Source organism: Pipra filicauda, unplaced genomic scaffold (assembly GCF_003945595.2).
Source record: "Pipra filicauda isolate LSUMZ 115617 unplaced genomic scaffold, ASM394559v2 scaffold852_size119209_pilon, whole genome shotgun sequence".
NCBI classification, from domain to species: domain Eukaryota; kingdom Metazoa; phylum Chordata; class Aves; order Passeriformes; family Pipridae; genus Pipra; species Pipra filicauda.
The window spans coordinates 49,334-65,704 of NW_024105034.1; the positions used below are offsets into that span (position 1 = coordinate 49,334).

Here is a 16,371-nt window from a genome sequence, read left to right on the forward strand (position 1 = left end):
CTTTTTCTTGGCATATATTCATGGGTGTGCCAAAGAGATAAGGGGAGATTTCCTCCCCCCCTCCACTGACACAAATCACTGGAACAGTACAGACATGGGCAGGAGAGTTGTGTCCCAGCCCTGACACAATGCACTGTGTATGCAGCCTTCCCTAGACAGGCAAAATATCAAACATATTCCACTCCACTTCTGGGACTGTATACAGGGGGAAGAAGAGAAAAGGTGCAGTGTTCAAGCCTCAGCCTGTCTGGGCTTGAGCCCAGAGGTTGTAGATCCCTGTTACAGTAAAAACAGCAAGAAAAATTCAATAGGAAACTTAAAAATTGTAATGTGACATTAAACGAGAGCTAAATCAGAAGATCTTAGATTCAAAAACAGTGCAAGAAGCAATTCTGAAACAACCAGAAAGACACCCCTGAGAAGTTCCCACTGCTCCAAAGGTGCCTGGGAAGCCCTGCTCTTTCACCCACTTCCTTGAAATATTGTGAACAATGAACTTAGAGAAGAGCACATAAGGGTAGTCACAATTTCTAAAACTTTCAGTGATCCAAGTTAGATTGTTGGTACTGTCTTCAGAGGCTCCACAACCACATCCAATAGTGAGTCTGTAGGAGCTGGATACAGGTAACACACCCTCCTCTGGTTGAATTTCAAGCCTCGCATTTCCATGCAGCAAAGAATCTGTCTTTCCACCCACCTTGGTTTGGTGCTGCTCCTCTACAGTTTGAGACTTGCTGAAGGGCAGCCTCATTTCCTGTGTGATCCTTTGTAAGTGGCTCAGCTGCTTGTCCTTCTCTGCTATGGCCATCAGGTACTGCTCCTTCATGCTGCTGCTCTGCTTCTCCCAGGTGGTCCTCTCCTGTCTGCCCAGCACAACACGATGGAAATTATCAGGAGGTGACCAGCACCACTTGTGATGTCCAGGTGCCCAGCTGACAATGAGCTGAGGATGATTCTATCATCGTCCCATACTAGAAACGAAGTTTTATAACTAAACCAAACCAACCCACTCAAGTACAGGAACCTTAAAACCAGGAAGTTTTCTGTATTTGGCTCAACCCTGCAGAATGTTCCATGCTCACACTTTTGGTGTTCCTAGACACTGTTTTGATCTTTCTGTACAGAGTTTGGTCAGGCAAGTCATGGCAATGCCACTTGTCCCCAGCACATTGTCCCTGTGTGGTCACATGTGCACCAGACCCACAGCACTGATCCCACCACACCAACCTGAAGCCTTCGCTTCATGTACAGTGGAAAAGCTACACAGGAACCCAATCTCCCGCTCTTTTGTCAGGAGATAAGTAAAATTTGTGAGACCTGAAGTGTTTGGGGGTCAGACTGGAGGCAGGGGGAAGAGAAAGGAAAACTACAAACTTTTATATCACTCTGGACAAAGATAAGTCATAGATCTTTCCAGAAAAAAAATCCCACCCCTTTCATTCCAGCCTCAGGCATCCTTAGATGTATCTCTGAGGTAGCTGAAAGGATTCTTCCCTATTTTTAGACAGAGTATATTTGTCTAACTAGTTTTACTCCAGTTGGAGAAGACAATTTTACTAGACTTGAATTACAGACTTTTTTAAATAAAAAGAAGACTGAGCAGGTGAAACAAAGGACTGGACAGTCATACAAAATGAATATTTTCTAAACTATGATATCAGTGGGATAATAAAGAGTGTTCAGCAGCAGCTTGGAATGGAGAGTTCTGTGATTATATACATGAGTTCCAATAGAAGAAACAGCCCAAGTTTCCTCTCCATTAGATGACACCGACCACCACTGGATAAAGGAAATCAAAACTAAAAGGTCATTATCTATTTCACACAGGCATTACCCTCCAAGCTGCTGGGCTGGAATCCAGAGGCAGAAGCTGGGGGAGGGAAATGTGTGCCCAGTCCTGGCCAATGGCACTTGGCACAGGCTGAGGCTCTCAGCACTCCCTTTGCTCTTTGAGTGAAGCAAACATCTGGGGCAGGGAGCAGACAAACGCACCTGAGCTGCTGGAGCTCCTGCTGGCAGACAACTCCTTCTTGCTTCAGCTGCTCCTGCAGCCGGAGCTGTTTGTCTGCCTCCTGCTGCCACTCCTGCAGTTGTGCCTTCAGGCGAGAATTCTCAGCGGCCTCCACTCCCACCAGGAGGTACTGCTGCTGCAGATTCTTCAGCTCCCTCACCTGCAATTGAAGCAGACATCAGTGTGTGACAGCTGAGCCAGCAGCTGGCTTTATTCCTTAGAAGTGTTTAAGAGCATTTCTCACTGTGGCATTTGGAGGAAAAAAAACTCACATTCAGATAACAGAGAAACTAGAAACTGAATCAGCAAGTACAGCAGTGTACCAAAACCAGCTCAGGAAAAACAACCCTCAGAGAATTCTATTGTTAATGAGATTAGTGAGTTTTGAGCCCTCCCATGAAGATCTAATGTGCATTAACAAAGACTCCAGGCTACAATATTAATTCTCTTATTTAGAGGAAAACACAGTGAGACAGATGGAGCGGGTTAAGCATAACTCCTGAAGTTGGTATTTACTGTAAACCAGGGAACTGACAAACTAAAATCCTTTTGCCTCTCCAATTCCAGTCAGGCTGGAATTAGAAATAAGTTGTCATTACACATCCATCACTGCAATTGGTTTTTGAAGATGAGAAGTTGTGATGGACTCTGGAGACAGGGAAGTACTTAATGAGTGGCAGTGGGAAGTGACAGTCAAAGTCTGTTTTCTGATCAGCAAAGAGAATTCAAACTTGCTGGGCTGCACTGTGCCAGAGACTACAGACACATCCACTGTGCAGGCAAGGATGTCTGAAGGAAGCTGCAATGTCTTGTACCTGCCTTGAAACTCAGCTGCCAAGTGGAGGAGGAGACCCAAGTCTCTGCTCTAGTCTCTTTTAAAAATCCAAGGCAAATCAAATGCATAAGCTGACACAGGTGTAAACTAAGCAGGTTAACAGGGACCTTATTTCCATGATTTCATGTTTTCAACCAAGCTAACAAGAGAAACCACTCTGTGAAGTTCACAATGAAATCACAGCTTCCATATGTCAGTGAAAATAACACAGATGGCTCATACCAAATCCATGGGATCTGATGGAGCATGCCCACAAATGCTAAGGTCATTGGGAGGCAATTCCATTACCTCTGAAAAGTCATGGTGACTGGAATAGGTTCCTGAAGACTGGAAGAGAGCAAATGCCATCCCTGTGTACTAGAAGGGCAAAGAGGAGGAACTGTGGAACTGCAGTCTGGTCAGCCTCATCTCCATTCCTGTGAAGGTAAGGGAGCAACTAATTCTGGAAACCATTTCCAGACACATGAAAAAACAGGTTGGCCAGAGAGGCTGTGGAATATCCACCAATAGAGATACTCAAAATCCAACTGGACATCGTCTAGCTGGACAGCTGACTTTGTGCAGGGGGGTCACACTAGAAGATCTACAGAAGACCCTTTCAACCTCAACTATTCAGTGATTTCATGAAGCCAATGATCTCTGTGTCACACCCCAATTACCAGATCCAAGTGTGCTGAATTCAAAGATCTGAAGACCCAAATCTCCCATGGTGCTTTAAGTAAGAGCAGGAAGAGAGAACTTACTACTCTGTCTCTGTCATTCTGCAAGGAGGACAGTGCCTTCTTCAGACTCTGCACTTCTGAGGGAGTGGTGGAAGTGCTCCCTTCTGTTTGTTGTTTCACTTCTTCCACCTTTCGTGTTTTGTCCAGTTCATTCAGCAGACGGTCTCGCTCATTCTGCAGACTTGCCATAGCCTTGGAGAAAGATCTGACCTGGTTGGAAGAGCCTTCCAGTTCCGAAGACAAACGGAGCAGCTCATCATCTTTGGCTCTGAGCTGCTGATTAAGTCTCTCAATCTGGGCCAAGAAACCTCTTTCATCAATGGCTTTCTGCAGTTCTATCAGTTCAGACCTCACTGTATCTCGTTCCCTGGCAGTGGAATGTTGCTCCTCTTGTAGCTGAGCCACCTGTTCCTGAAGATTCTGCACTAGACTCTTTTGTTCCTCTAAGTCTGCAGAGTATTTCTGCTTCAAAACACGAAGCTCTTCATTGGCCTGGTCCCGGCTATCCTGAAGAGAGCTCATGGACCTCCCAAAAGACTGAATTTGAGCTCTGAGATCTTTGTTTTCATCTGTGACTGCAAGCAACTTCTGTTCCATTTCCATTAAGTCCCGTGCCAACTCTGCTACTCTTTCCTCTGCTGTCTCTGTCTCATTCCTCATTATCCCTGCATCATGATGCAGGTGCTTCAGTTCCTTCCGAAGCCTGTCCTCAGCCTCTCCCACTCTCTTGGCTGCCTCCCTTTGAACACATCCTAGTTCCCCCTCAAGTTCAGTTATTCTTTTCTGGGAGAGGGAAAGCTTATGACTCAGTTCTAGTGCCTCTTCCTCTCGGGCCTTCAGTTCTGCCTGACACTCCACGATGGGACTCCCCTCACGTAACGCTGCCATCTCACTCTGCAGCCGGGACAGAGAGGACCTAAGGGTTTCAATCTCTTGAGACATACTGACTTTATCCTCTCTCAAGCCTTCCATGCACTTCCTGAGATCGTCCTGAGTACGCTCAGACTCTTTCAGCTGTGTTTCTATGGCTGCCTTCTCATTTTCCAGAGTCTGGATCCGCTGAAATTGTGTTTTGAGAAGTTGCTTCTGTTGGGAGTCCTTTATTGAAATGACCTGGTTCAGGTCTTCTCTGTACCGCACCAGCTCTGCATTCAGCTTGGCATTCTCAGAGTTGAGGTCATCCATCCGGCTATGGAAACTCCTCATTTCTTCCTTGAGATTGTTGTTTTCAGCAGCAGCCTCTTGAATTAGCTGGTCTTTTTCCAAGATTACAGCAAGATGACGTTCCTCAAGCTGCTTGTAGTCCCTCAGGATGCGGTCTCGGTCATCCTGCAGAGATGACATGGACTTGGTGAAGGAGTCCAGTTGTGCCTTCTGCTGCTTACTTTCTTCTCTGCTTATCTTCATCTTTTCAGTGAGATGATCAAGTTTGCCAAGAAATCTGTTCTTCTCATTTTCCAAGGCTTTTTTATCTTCTTCCTCCTTACTTAGCCTACGCTCCAACTCTTTAATCTCTTCGGACTGTTGCTGCTGCAATTCAGACAGAGCAGCCATCACTGCTTCTTCTTTGGCGGACAACAAACTCATGATCTTTTGATCTTTCGCACTAGTTTCTTCATGCAACTTATTTGTTAGCTCCTTGGAAGCCTGCAGATCAGCTTCAAGCTGTTCACAGCTGAATTTATAATTCTGGATACTGGTCTCCTGTTGCTTGACCATGCTCCCCAGCTCTTCCCTGGCCAGCTCACATTTGGTGAAGGAGTTCTGTAAGTCAGCCAGCTGGTCTCTCAGGCTGCTGATTTCTGACTCCAGTTCCTGCTGTTCTTTCTGAGATTTGCTGTACAGTTCCTGAGACCCTTCAAGCTGAGTCAAAAGCTCTCTTTTTTCCTCCTGCAACATTTCACATGTCTTTTGATGATGCTGAATCTCCTTCCTGCAGTCAGACTCCAAGTCTTTCTTGCTGCATTCCAGCCTGAAAACACAAAAGATAAAGTTGGTAAAAAATTCATGACGTATCTCAGTATCCAAATGCACAGCAACACTGGCTTTATACTCATTTAGAAAAGCTAAAAAAGTAGTTTTACTTTAAGAAAGCAAGATGGAAATATCCCTTGATGTAAAATTCAAGGCATCTTTTAAAGTTCTGACTGCGCTACTGTCTGAAGGGGGTAGTGCCAGGGGAATATATTTTTTTAAAGTTGTTCATGTCAATATTGAAAAAAATGGAGGGGCTTAAACACTGAACGTTATCACCTCCTTTTCATTACAATCCTTATCCATTCTAGGTAACAATAAAAAACAACCCTCCCCAATGAAATTGCTGTTTTCACACCTTTGATGTCCATTTCATATTCCAGCATGCAAAGATACAGCACATAAACTTTACAGAACAATTTTACTCATGTAAGAACGGTTTGGTTTTGAATTTTGGAAATTCACAGATGTACATTTTGGTATGTTTCCATAGCTCCATCTATCTCTCAAAATTTGAGATTAAATTGAAAATATGTATCTTAACGCTCTCTTGACCTCTCAATGCAACAACTCCATGCAAAAGAAACTCTTTCAAATTTCAGATTATTAAAGACTCTAGATAGTACTCAGATGGTGAGTGCTTGTCACAGAGAATAGATTTAAGACCTCAAAGATGAGAAGAAGGAATATTTTAGGGTGCTAATCCTCTTGTGCAGACAACAAATACACAGTAACCTTTTCCTGATCTCCAGCCTAAACCTCCCCTGACACAGCTTCTTTACCTGGATATATGAGTCTGGAGCTCTTCCACACGTATGGTCATCTGCTTCATCTGCTCCTTTAGCACAACACAAGTTTCCTCTTTTGAACGTATTTCTTCCTCCTTCTTTTGAATAGTTTCAGTGAATTTCTTTTCCCATGTTTTTGATTCATCTATCACTCTATCCCTGTCATCCTGAAGGGAAGACATGCTCCTAGTGAAGGCTGCAAGCTGGGCTAGTGCTTTGTTTAGACTGCCTTCCAGTTCTTTGGCTTCCTGATCCTTTGTCTTCAAGGAGTCTTGCAGATCACCAAGAGCTGTTTCCACATGGTCTTTCTCCCTCTGCAAAGTTGCCAGCTTTTCTTCCATGTTTTTGATTTCCTTTGAGTGCTTGTCTTTTTCCTGTTCCAGCCTTCTCTCAAAGTCCTCATCCTTTTTCTTCATTTGAATTTTAATATTCTCTTTGTTTGCCTGCAACTCTTCTTTCACTTTGACACTTTCTGCCAGAACCCTTGCTGCCTCACTCTGCGTGTCATCCAGCACTACTCTGCAGAGAGCAAGCTCTGCCTGGGCTTTCTTGGTGTCTTCAACTGCTTTCGCTGAAGTCTCTTTGGCTACTTCTACCTCTTTCTGAGTCTCACTCTGCAGAAATTCCAGAGCTTTAACAGTTCTTTCTAAACTACTGTTCTTTTCCTGGCTTTTAATACAGTCCTTCTGCAGCTGCTTAATCTCCTGCTGTTTCTGTTTCAGCAGTTCTTGAAGCTCCTTTACGTGTGTGCTGCTCTCTCCCCTCCAATTGCACTTTAGCTTTTCTACAAATTCCTTTTGCTTTTCTGAACTTGCTTTGCTTTTCTCCTTTGCCATCAGACTTTTCTCCTCCTCCAGTTCACGTACCATTCTCTGCAAACTCTGAAGCTCGTGTTTCAGTTGATCATTTTTCATCTGGAAGTCTGTTGCATCTTGCTGATAGTTTCCAATACTTCCATTAAGTTCTGCCAGCTGATTCATGAGCCTTTCTTCCAAGTCATCCTTCTCAGCCTCTAGCGCATCCTTCAGCTCTGTCATCCTGACAAGGTCATCTGTGGCTTTTTGGACCATTTGCTCCATCTCTGCTACTGTAGCCTGCAGAGCATTCACTTCACGGACTTTCTCTTCCACTTGGTGCTCTAAAGTCCTTTTCTCACCTGCTAAAGTCTCCACACACACGTGGATGTCAGCCAGCTGTTGCTCTGAAGCTCTTCTATTATCCTCCAGCTCTGCGACTCGCTGGCTGAGCTCAGCAATTTGCTGTCTGTAGGTGCCAGGATCCTCACAAGGGCTGCCACCTTCAAATGCCTCCTGTCCCAGCTCTGCAGGAGGAGACTCTGCTTTAAAAGTTATTTCCACCTGATTTTCAGACCTTTCCGTTGTTGGTGGTGTGGCAACTGTCTCATTTGTTTCTTTGCCTGTTGTCTGCTGAGCAACATACCTGTCTACAAGTTCTCTGCTTTCCTTCAGTTTAGATTCTGTTAACTGCAAAAGACACTTCAAGTCTGCGATCTCTTGATTAAGAGACTCCTTTTCAGCCATTACTGTCTCAAGCTGAGTAGAAAGAGACTGGTATTCCCTCCTACAGCACTCCAGATCTTCTTTCAGGCCAGTGTTTGTAAAGACCTCTCCAGTCCTGGGTAGCTCCCCACCTGTAAAATGCATCTCTGCTCTAAGCTTCTCATTCTCCTCCTCTAGTTCCAGGATCTTTTGTTGCTTTGATTTTGCAAATTTCCTCATTTTCTCCTTCATTCCATCCATTTCCTGTCCAGCTTCCTGTAGCTGCTTCTCTGTTTCCTCTCTTTTTGCTTCAGAACTTTTCAGCTTAATGAAAATTTCCTGCTTTTCCTGCCTAACAGTTTCCAACACACGCTGAATCCGCTCAGCCTCGTTACTCACATTCTCATAGGACTGTAGCAGAGTTTCATACTCTCCCTGAAGCTCCTTGTATTTCTCCTGCCACTCAGAACTCTCAGTGGCTTGAGAGCATTTCAGTGATTCCATCTCCTTCTCCAGCTTCTCCTTCTCTAGAACAACTCTATCCAGAGTCAGTGTTAGGTTTTTACAGCATCCATCAAGATTCTGATTTTCTATAAGTACTTTATCAACTTCTGCAATAAGTTTTTCTCTCTCTTCAGTGAGGCACGCTAACTTTTCTGTTAAAGTATCTGTTTCTTTAACATGGCCACATATTTGGCTTTCCATATTTATCAGCTTGACAGAAAGACTGTCAATAGTAGTTTTAGCATTAGCCAGCTCCTCTTTTAGAGATTTGGTCTCCTTTAGTGCTTCTTTTCTAGAGATAAGTGCAGCTTGAAGCTTTCTCTGCATTTGATTCTTCTGTTTAGCTGCTTCTTCATTGTCCCCTTGCCTCTCCTGAATTTCCAGCAACTCCGTTTGCAGTCGCTTGCTCTGTTCCTCATGCACCTGAGCCTGAGCTTCCAGCTGACTACACAGGCTTTGGACTGAATCCTCTTTTTCCAGCAGCTGCGCCTGCACATTACTGAGAGCTTTGCTTTTCTCCTCTAACTGCAAGTTCAGAAATTCCATTTCTTTATCCTTCTGGTGCACAAGAGCTTTCAAGTTTTCCAGACTGGTCTCTCTGGAAATTTTTGCTTCACTCTCCTCCAGTTTCATCTGAAGACTTGCTGCCTTAGCCTCAGCTTGGTCAGAGGTTCTCTTCAGCCCTTCTATCTCCAGAAACAACTGTGCTATGTGCTGTTGCAAATCAAATACTAGTTCTGATTTGCAAGCAAGTTCACTTTGCATACGGCTGACGTTACATTCCAATTCCTCTTTCTCCATCTGCAATTTTTCAAGGTGTTCTTTAAACTCTTCCTCAGAAACATCTGCAACTTGTACAAGCTTGCTATTTGTTGTATTTTTTGCTTCCATGCATGAAGAATCCAATCCACCTTGATTCCCAAGAACACCCTCTGCTGATCCTTTCTGTTCTTGGAGTTGTCTGAGCTGAGTTTGGATGCTCTCCTTCTCTTTGCTTTGTTGATCAAATTGTTCTTGAAGGATGTTGTAATCATCTTTCTGCTGTTTCAGCTGTTCTCTGTGATGCCTGTCTTTTTCTTGAGCCTTTTTTATAGTGTCTTTGCGAGATGCCAGGGCTTCCTGAAGCTTTTTTTGGAGTTGTTCTTTTTCTTGTTCAAGAACTGAAATCCTTTCTTTCAGGGCAGACTTTTGGTTTTCTTCTGGATTTGTAGCTGCTGAGCTCTGTTTTTCATTTTCTTCATAATCTTCTGGGCTTTCATTGGTTTCAGTTACTTTGTCAGCAATTGTCTGATGCTCCATGATTTCCTCTTTAACTGAAACAATGTTTGCCCTACCTTGCAAGCTTTGTCTCATTTCCTCAATCACTGCCTGCAGCTGTGCTTCCGTAGTTTCTTTATCCTGCAGGTCCTTCCGGATGCTCTGCAACTCTGATTCCTTTTCAGAAAGCAGTTGAATTAGATACTCCTCACTGGGCTGGTTTTCAAGACTCACTTTTCTGCTGATCATGCTTCTCATATTTTCTTCCCCTGCAGCTGCCTGAGCCACTGAGGTTTCTGATTCTTGTTCTCTGCTCCGTTGTGCTAATTCACTCTCCAATGTGCTGACCTTCTTCAGAAGCTCCTTTCTGTTCACAAGTGCTGCTTGCAGTTTCCGCTTTACCTGCTCGTTTTCTTTTCTTAGAAGTTCAACTTGATTTACTAATTCTTCACTTTCTTTACTCGCTGCTTCTGTCTCATTCTGCTGCTCAGATGCCCCACATTTCAGACATGTATCTTTTGCTCCTGGATGTTGGTCTTTTTCTTCCTGGGCTTTCAATAACAGACTTGTCTGCTCTTTAAGATTCTTCAGCTCATTTCCTAGAGAAAATTTCTCTTCATTCAGCAGGACCATTTTCTCAGACATGCTGACACTGAGCTCCGTCATCTGTTGGTCCTTCTCCAGCAAGGCTTGTTGCAGGTGCTCTATAGACCTGCTGTGCTCAGCAACAAGCTGCTCTAGGCTTGCTGCTTCATGCCCCTTTGAGGCTAACTCGTGGGACAGCTCTTCCATCTCTGCTGTATTCTTCCTCAAAAGTTGTTCTAGATTAAGTACTTCATGTTCCTTCATCTCGATCTGGCTTCTCAGACCCTTTAGTTGTGTGTCCTGGTCAGAAAGCTGAAGCTGTGCTTCATCCAAGTCTTTTTGCAAAGCTTCAATTTTTATATCCTTGGATTTAAATTCATTTTTAAGGCTCTGGATTTGTTCTCTTAGAAGACTGCTTTGACTGTCAGACAGCCTCTGCTTTTCTGAAAGAGCTAGATCTTCCTCAAGCTGCTTCACTTGCCCTTTCAGTTCTGTTATGGTAGAAAGTTCCTTCACCTGACACAGGAGTCGATCTCGTTCTTCAGCCAAAACACAAAATGTAGTGTCAGAATCCTCTATTTTTTTCCTGTATTCCTCTGCCAACTGGTTTAGCCTATTTATTTCTGCACTTTTTTCTCCTAGATCTTTCTTAAAGGATTCTTCTGATTTCTGAAGAATTATTTGCAGTTCTGTAATTTGGTTTTGTAACTTTATCAGTTCTTGAGACTGAGAGGCTCCAGGCTCTGGATCTGCCGTAGAGATTCCTTGCATTGCCTCTACCTCATCCCTGCAGGAGACAGGACTCCCCTGGGGCTCTTCTTGGACACTGAGGCTGTTTTCCTGAAACAGGCCAATTTGCTGCATTTCTGTTTCTCTCTGTAATGAGCTACTGCCCAACTCATTCTGTGTATCTGAAGCCTTCTGCTCTTCCCTCTCCAGACACTGTATCTGGGAATTCTCTTCCAGCTGGTTAGCATCTTCTCCTGTTTGGCTGCCTGTAGAAATTTGGCCAGAGGGGCCCTTGAGCTGGCTTTTCAGAAAATTTATTTCTTCTTGGGCTTCTTTCAGTTCCAGCAGCAAAACTGACAGTTCTTTCCGTTTCTCTGCAGCAATATATTCTAGAATTCCAGGTGAACAACTTTCCTCAGTAAGCTGCTTGCTTCCATTAGGAAAGCTATCTGTTCTTGCCTGAAAGAAAATAGCAGGTATCAATTTTCCTTTGAATCTTGTGAAAGGGTCACTCTTGGAAGCATCTGCTTTCCACATTTTGTACCTTAAGGATGCCCTCTCTTGACTGGTTTCTCCAATAACAGGGGGCAGAGGGATGGACTAGATGATGTCCAGAGGTCCCTTCCAATCCCAACTGTTCTGTGATTCTGTGACTCCCCAGGCCACTTCTGCTCATTTCAGTTTCTGAAGTTGCAGCACGAAAGATTCTGGTTTTAGGATCAGACCCTAAGGGCAACTTCCTATTCCCTTTTTTCCCCTTTCTCTCTTGATTACAAGACAGTATGACTCTGAAGTGTTTAAGTTCTCCTGTGATTCTCACAAGCCCTCTAGTGTACTTATCCAGCCACATTTTCCTGGCATCCTATCCACAGTCTTTGAAAAAGAGGGTTTGTCCCCTATTCTATCTGTCCATTTAACACAGCAAATAATCAGGAGAGAAGCCCATATTCCAATCTGTGTTCATGTCCTAAGTGAAAGCACTAGACAAAGCAACTCGAACGAAGCGCTTGGCTTTTTCCAAATAATTATTTTAAGGTTTTCTCCCATCCCCAAAAACAGATTACAAAAGAAAAGCAGTCACAAATCCTCCCCAGAAAGTGTGGGTCAGCAGCCCACCAATAAGGCAATGCACCATGTTGTAAAGGCTGTTCAGCAGTCTGGAGGGAAACCACCAAAGAAGAGCAGCTCTTAAAGTCTGCTGCAGTGGTGCAACAACCCCTTTAGGTTGCAGGATGTTAAAAAAAAAATCAACTCTTTGGGGCTTTTAAACTAAATTAAAGTTTTCATGTGTCTGTCAGTGTTTGCCTCATTGCTTCAGCAGATAAAGAACCAGGAGCCTTCCCAAGAAAGTTACACCAGGCTCCACCACACAGACAAACCAACCACTCCACACTTCTGTGCCAAATGGATCAGAACTTGACAGGCTGGGAGAGGAGATTTTGCTATTTCATACACATGGACTCTCTTTTTGCCCAAAGATGTTAATAAAGCCCGGGAATTTGGTTAATTTGCTGCCGATGGCCATACAAGAACTAAGACCTTGTCAACTAATTTCTTCATTATGAAAAGTCCATTTATAAATTACACATAAAATTCACAATATTTCACCACAGCAAACAACTGGCACCGTTACTGCCACTTCTGCAGGAAAAGGTCTGAACTAGAGAACAAAGAAATGAGTCAGAACTAAGTAAAGGATCTCTGAAAAAAGAAAAACTACTCCCTTCCACCCCAAAAAAATGCAAGTAAAAAACCCCCAGCCCAACAATGGAAAGACTGAAAACAAACTTAAGTGCTCAGAATTAACATTTGCTGTAACTACAGGGCACTGACAGTCACAGGATCTCCAGCCCCCAGTTCTGGAGCACTTTGCCTTTGCAAGCAGAGCTGGCTGCACAGAGCCCAGCCCTGGCTCCCAGCTGACAACCCATTTCCCAGCACAGTGACACAGGGCTGTCATCTCCCTCCCCTGGCTGAATGGAAGCCAAGCAGCAGGTCCCTGTGCTTTTCTAAACAACAGCCTGACTGCAGCTCTGTCTCCAGCTGTACCTGCAGCTGTCCACAGTGGGAGAAGATGAGGACAGTATCAACCTGGCTCCCACTCCACGAGCACACAGCTACTTCCAGTCACTCTGCCAGATGCCCATCAGGGCAGTGGGAATGGACAAGGCCTTTGGAATTGTGTTTCCAGAGACCTGTCTCAGTTTAGCCTATGTTTTGCTGAAGAAATAACTCACAAGAGGTAGAAAATAGCATAAATATGGATTGGGTGGGAGAAGGACAAGAATTCCACACGGCCAGCAAAGGGAAACAGTCTGACACAAACACAGTGCAAGCAGTATTTGGAACCTATATCTGCCTTCCACCATTAATCCAGTTAATAATAACTTTCCAAAGAGGATTGATAAAAAAAGGCCATCACAGCTTAGCTGTTTTTAAGGCCAGTCCTTGACCTATTTTAGTTTTAGCTTATTTCAGCCGCTTAATCCTTACCTGTTTTGCATCTTCTGTGATGATCACAGCTTCCTGCTGAGGCTCCTGGAGAACAAGCTGGAAATGTGGTATTTCTGAAACATTCAAACACAAGAAATTTCTTTGAAAACTAAGACTCTGCTTAATGATATTAATGATGATAGGATATTCTTCCAGGAGCTTTAGAGAAAGGACATGTGGCTGTTAGTACACACTTATGTAGTGGATATATAAAACACTGTCATTGGATAATGTGTTTGGTTCTTTTTAGAGGCAAATCACCAAAACAGCATGCTGTTTTAAACATCTTTTAGAAAAGAACAATTGTCATACAGACAGAGTAGAAAAAGATAAACCCAATGTTGTCCTGTGCAGCAGGAAGGGAGACCTTCCATCACTCAAAGAGCTGCCTCAAGACAAGTTCAAAGAATCCATATGGATGTAAAGAGAGTGACAGATATTCTGGTATAATGCACTGCTAAACCCATGGAAATTAAAAGACTGCACAAGGATCTCAAGAACCTTTAAATTTCAAACAACAGCAGTTATTTGAAAGCATTTGTTGAGGTCTGCTTGAAAATTATCAGAAATTGCAAAATATAAGGTTACTATAATTCCTTATTAGAATATAAATATAAATCCTTATTTCATACTATTCAAGTTGGGAATGGAGTACTGTGAGCAGTTTTAGGCATCCCACTTTAAATAAGACTAACAAAAAGTTGTCACAAGATGAAGAGGAGTAAAAGTATTGAGAAGCTACAGAGCAGGCTTGAAAGATGATGACTTTTTATATGTTTCATTAATATTTTGGTGGGGGTTTTTAAAGGAATTACATCTCCCCATGTTTAAAATCTGAAAAAAATGTCAGTAACCAAGTGTTCAGCACACCCTCTGAAAACAATTACAACAAAAAAACCTTGTTTTGAAGTAAATATGCAGCTAAACATGCATTGGGAAAGATGTTTTAAGCAACACGACGACGACGTTCTGAGTCACTGCATTTTTCAGGTGGAATGCCTTTCAGCAGAGGAAGGAGCTGCTTTTTAAGAAAGCTGATGAAAGTTTTCCAGATGCGTTTTGGATATACTCAATCATAACTCAGGGCATGGTATCAGATTAAAAGCTGGAGTTCTGCGTCGTGTGCTCAATGGTCACAAGGAAACCAGCAGCAAGTGGTGTCCTGCAAAGGTCAGTACTGGGACCAGCACTGTTGAGAGCCTCAGCCAGTGACACAGACGGGGGTGGAGGGCACACCTGGGTGACACCGAGCTGAGCAGGACAGTTCACTCGCATGGGGACAGGATGACATCCACAGGGACCCGGGGAAGCCTGAGGAGCAGGGCCAGGCAGCCCTTGTGCAGGGCAAGGCTTAACAAGGCCAAGTGCGAGGGCTGGGGCAACGCCCAGGACCAGCACAGAGGGCGGGGTGAATGGATTGAGAGCAGAGAAGGACCTGGGGATACTGGTGAGCTAGAAACTGGACAGGAGCTGGCAATGTCTGCCTGCAGCCCAGAAAGCCAACCACACCCTGGGCTGCACCAAGAGAGGCGTGGGCAGCAGGTCGAGGGAGACGATTCTCACTCTCTTTTTCGCTCTCGTGAGACCCCACCCGGAGCACTATGCCCAGTTCTGGGGTCCCCCAGCACAAGACAGACGTGGATCTGTTGGGGTGAGTCCAGAGAAAGCCACAAAAATGATCAGAGGGCTGGAACATATCTCCCATGAAGAAAGGCTGAGAGAAGTGGGGTTGTTCAGTGCAGAGAAGGCTCCAGGGAGGCCTTACTGCAGCCTTTCAAGAGGGCCTGCTTCTCTTTGGGTTGCTCAGAGAAGCTGTCACTTGCCCCATCAATGGACACGTTCAAGGTCAAGTTGGATGGGGCTCTGAGCACCCTGACCCAGTGAAGGATGTCCCTGCCCAGCGCAGGAGGGGTGATCTTTATGAGTTCCTTCCAACCCAAACCATTCCATGATTCTAAATGATGTCTTGAAGTCCATTGAAGACCTGCATCTCTGAGATTATGGAACAAAAAGAGAGAAAGGAGATGTTGCAGAACTGCAGGAATCTGGGTTATTGCTGATTATTCTCCACCAGGACTCTTACGAAGAGGTTCTAGCTCTGAATGACAGAAAAAGAGGAATCTATGTCTGTAAAAATCAAGACAGTCTACTGCCATAGTGCACCAGACCCTAAAGGAAACACTTGAGGGAATCCACTGCTTTATAGAATAATTCTGACAGAGTGGTGATATTGCTGCTGCCAGTCCACATGCACAGACACTCAAAACCAATTTCATTGTCTGAGGTTTTTTTATATGTGGCATAGGTATGGGCCCTTTACTATTTCAGCAAAAGCCATCAAAAATAACCCCCCTTAGAAGTACCACCTGCAGACTGTCACCATTTTGTACAAGGGGGAAACTACTACTTCACTTATATCTTATTTTGTACAATCTAATTTCAGAATAATTTTTAAATATTTTAAGAATATTAAAATAGGTAAGGTAATCATACGACCTTCAGTCTTCTGTCTTTCCAAGTTTTCTGTGGGTAGGAATGAAGTCTCATTCTGATCTTCCTGATCTATTATTTTTTCCTGTGAAGTTGATTTATCCTGTTAAAACACAGGATGGGTGGAGAAAGATAAAATTCAATACAGTTTATAAAAACACATTAGTCTTCAATGTTTTGGTTAATCTAAAAAAAAAGAAAAAAAAAATCAATCGGCAACTTTTAAATTGCTCAAATTAACTCCTACTTCTTCTTAGGCTTCCACAGTCATAACATGTCTGTCCATCAGCTGAGAGAACCAAGAAGAGCCTTTCTCAAGCAATGCACGATAAAAAAGGGAGTTCTAGACATTTCATTTGGTTTCAGTTCCTCAACATATGGGAAAATTTCATGAGAATCATATGAAAATATCATACCTGCTGCTTCAGTTCAGAGACTTGCACTTGTGACTGGGATTTCAGCTCATTCTGACAGCAGACAAATT

At 43.7% G+C, this 16,371-nt stretch overlaps 1 protein-coding gene across 1 annotated transcript in view; it reads right to left on the reverse strand.

Moving 5' to 3' along the window:
- The window catches only part of GOLGB1 (golgin B1), a 36,578-nt gene that overhangs the window by 5,427 nt on the left and 14,780 nt on the right, over nt 1-16,371 (reverse strand). Inside the window, exons 6-12 of the mRNA XM_039390648.1 lie at nt 16,304-16,369; nt 15,894-15,990; nt 13,398-13,471; nt 6,325-11,363; nt 3,590-5,540; nt 1,993-2,171; nt 698-863 (exon numbers count right to left, since the gene is read on the reverse strand). Coding sequence (XP_039246582.1) covers nt 698-863; nt 1,993-2,171; nt 3,590-5,540; nt 6,325-11,363; nt 13,398-13,471; nt 15,894-15,990; nt 16,304-16,369 — 7,572 coding nt within the window. The remainder of the gene's footprint in view (nt 1-697; nt 864-1,992; nt 2,172-3,589; nt 5,541-6,324; nt 11,364-13,397; nt 13,472-15,893; nt 15,991-16,303; nt 16,370-16,371) is intronic.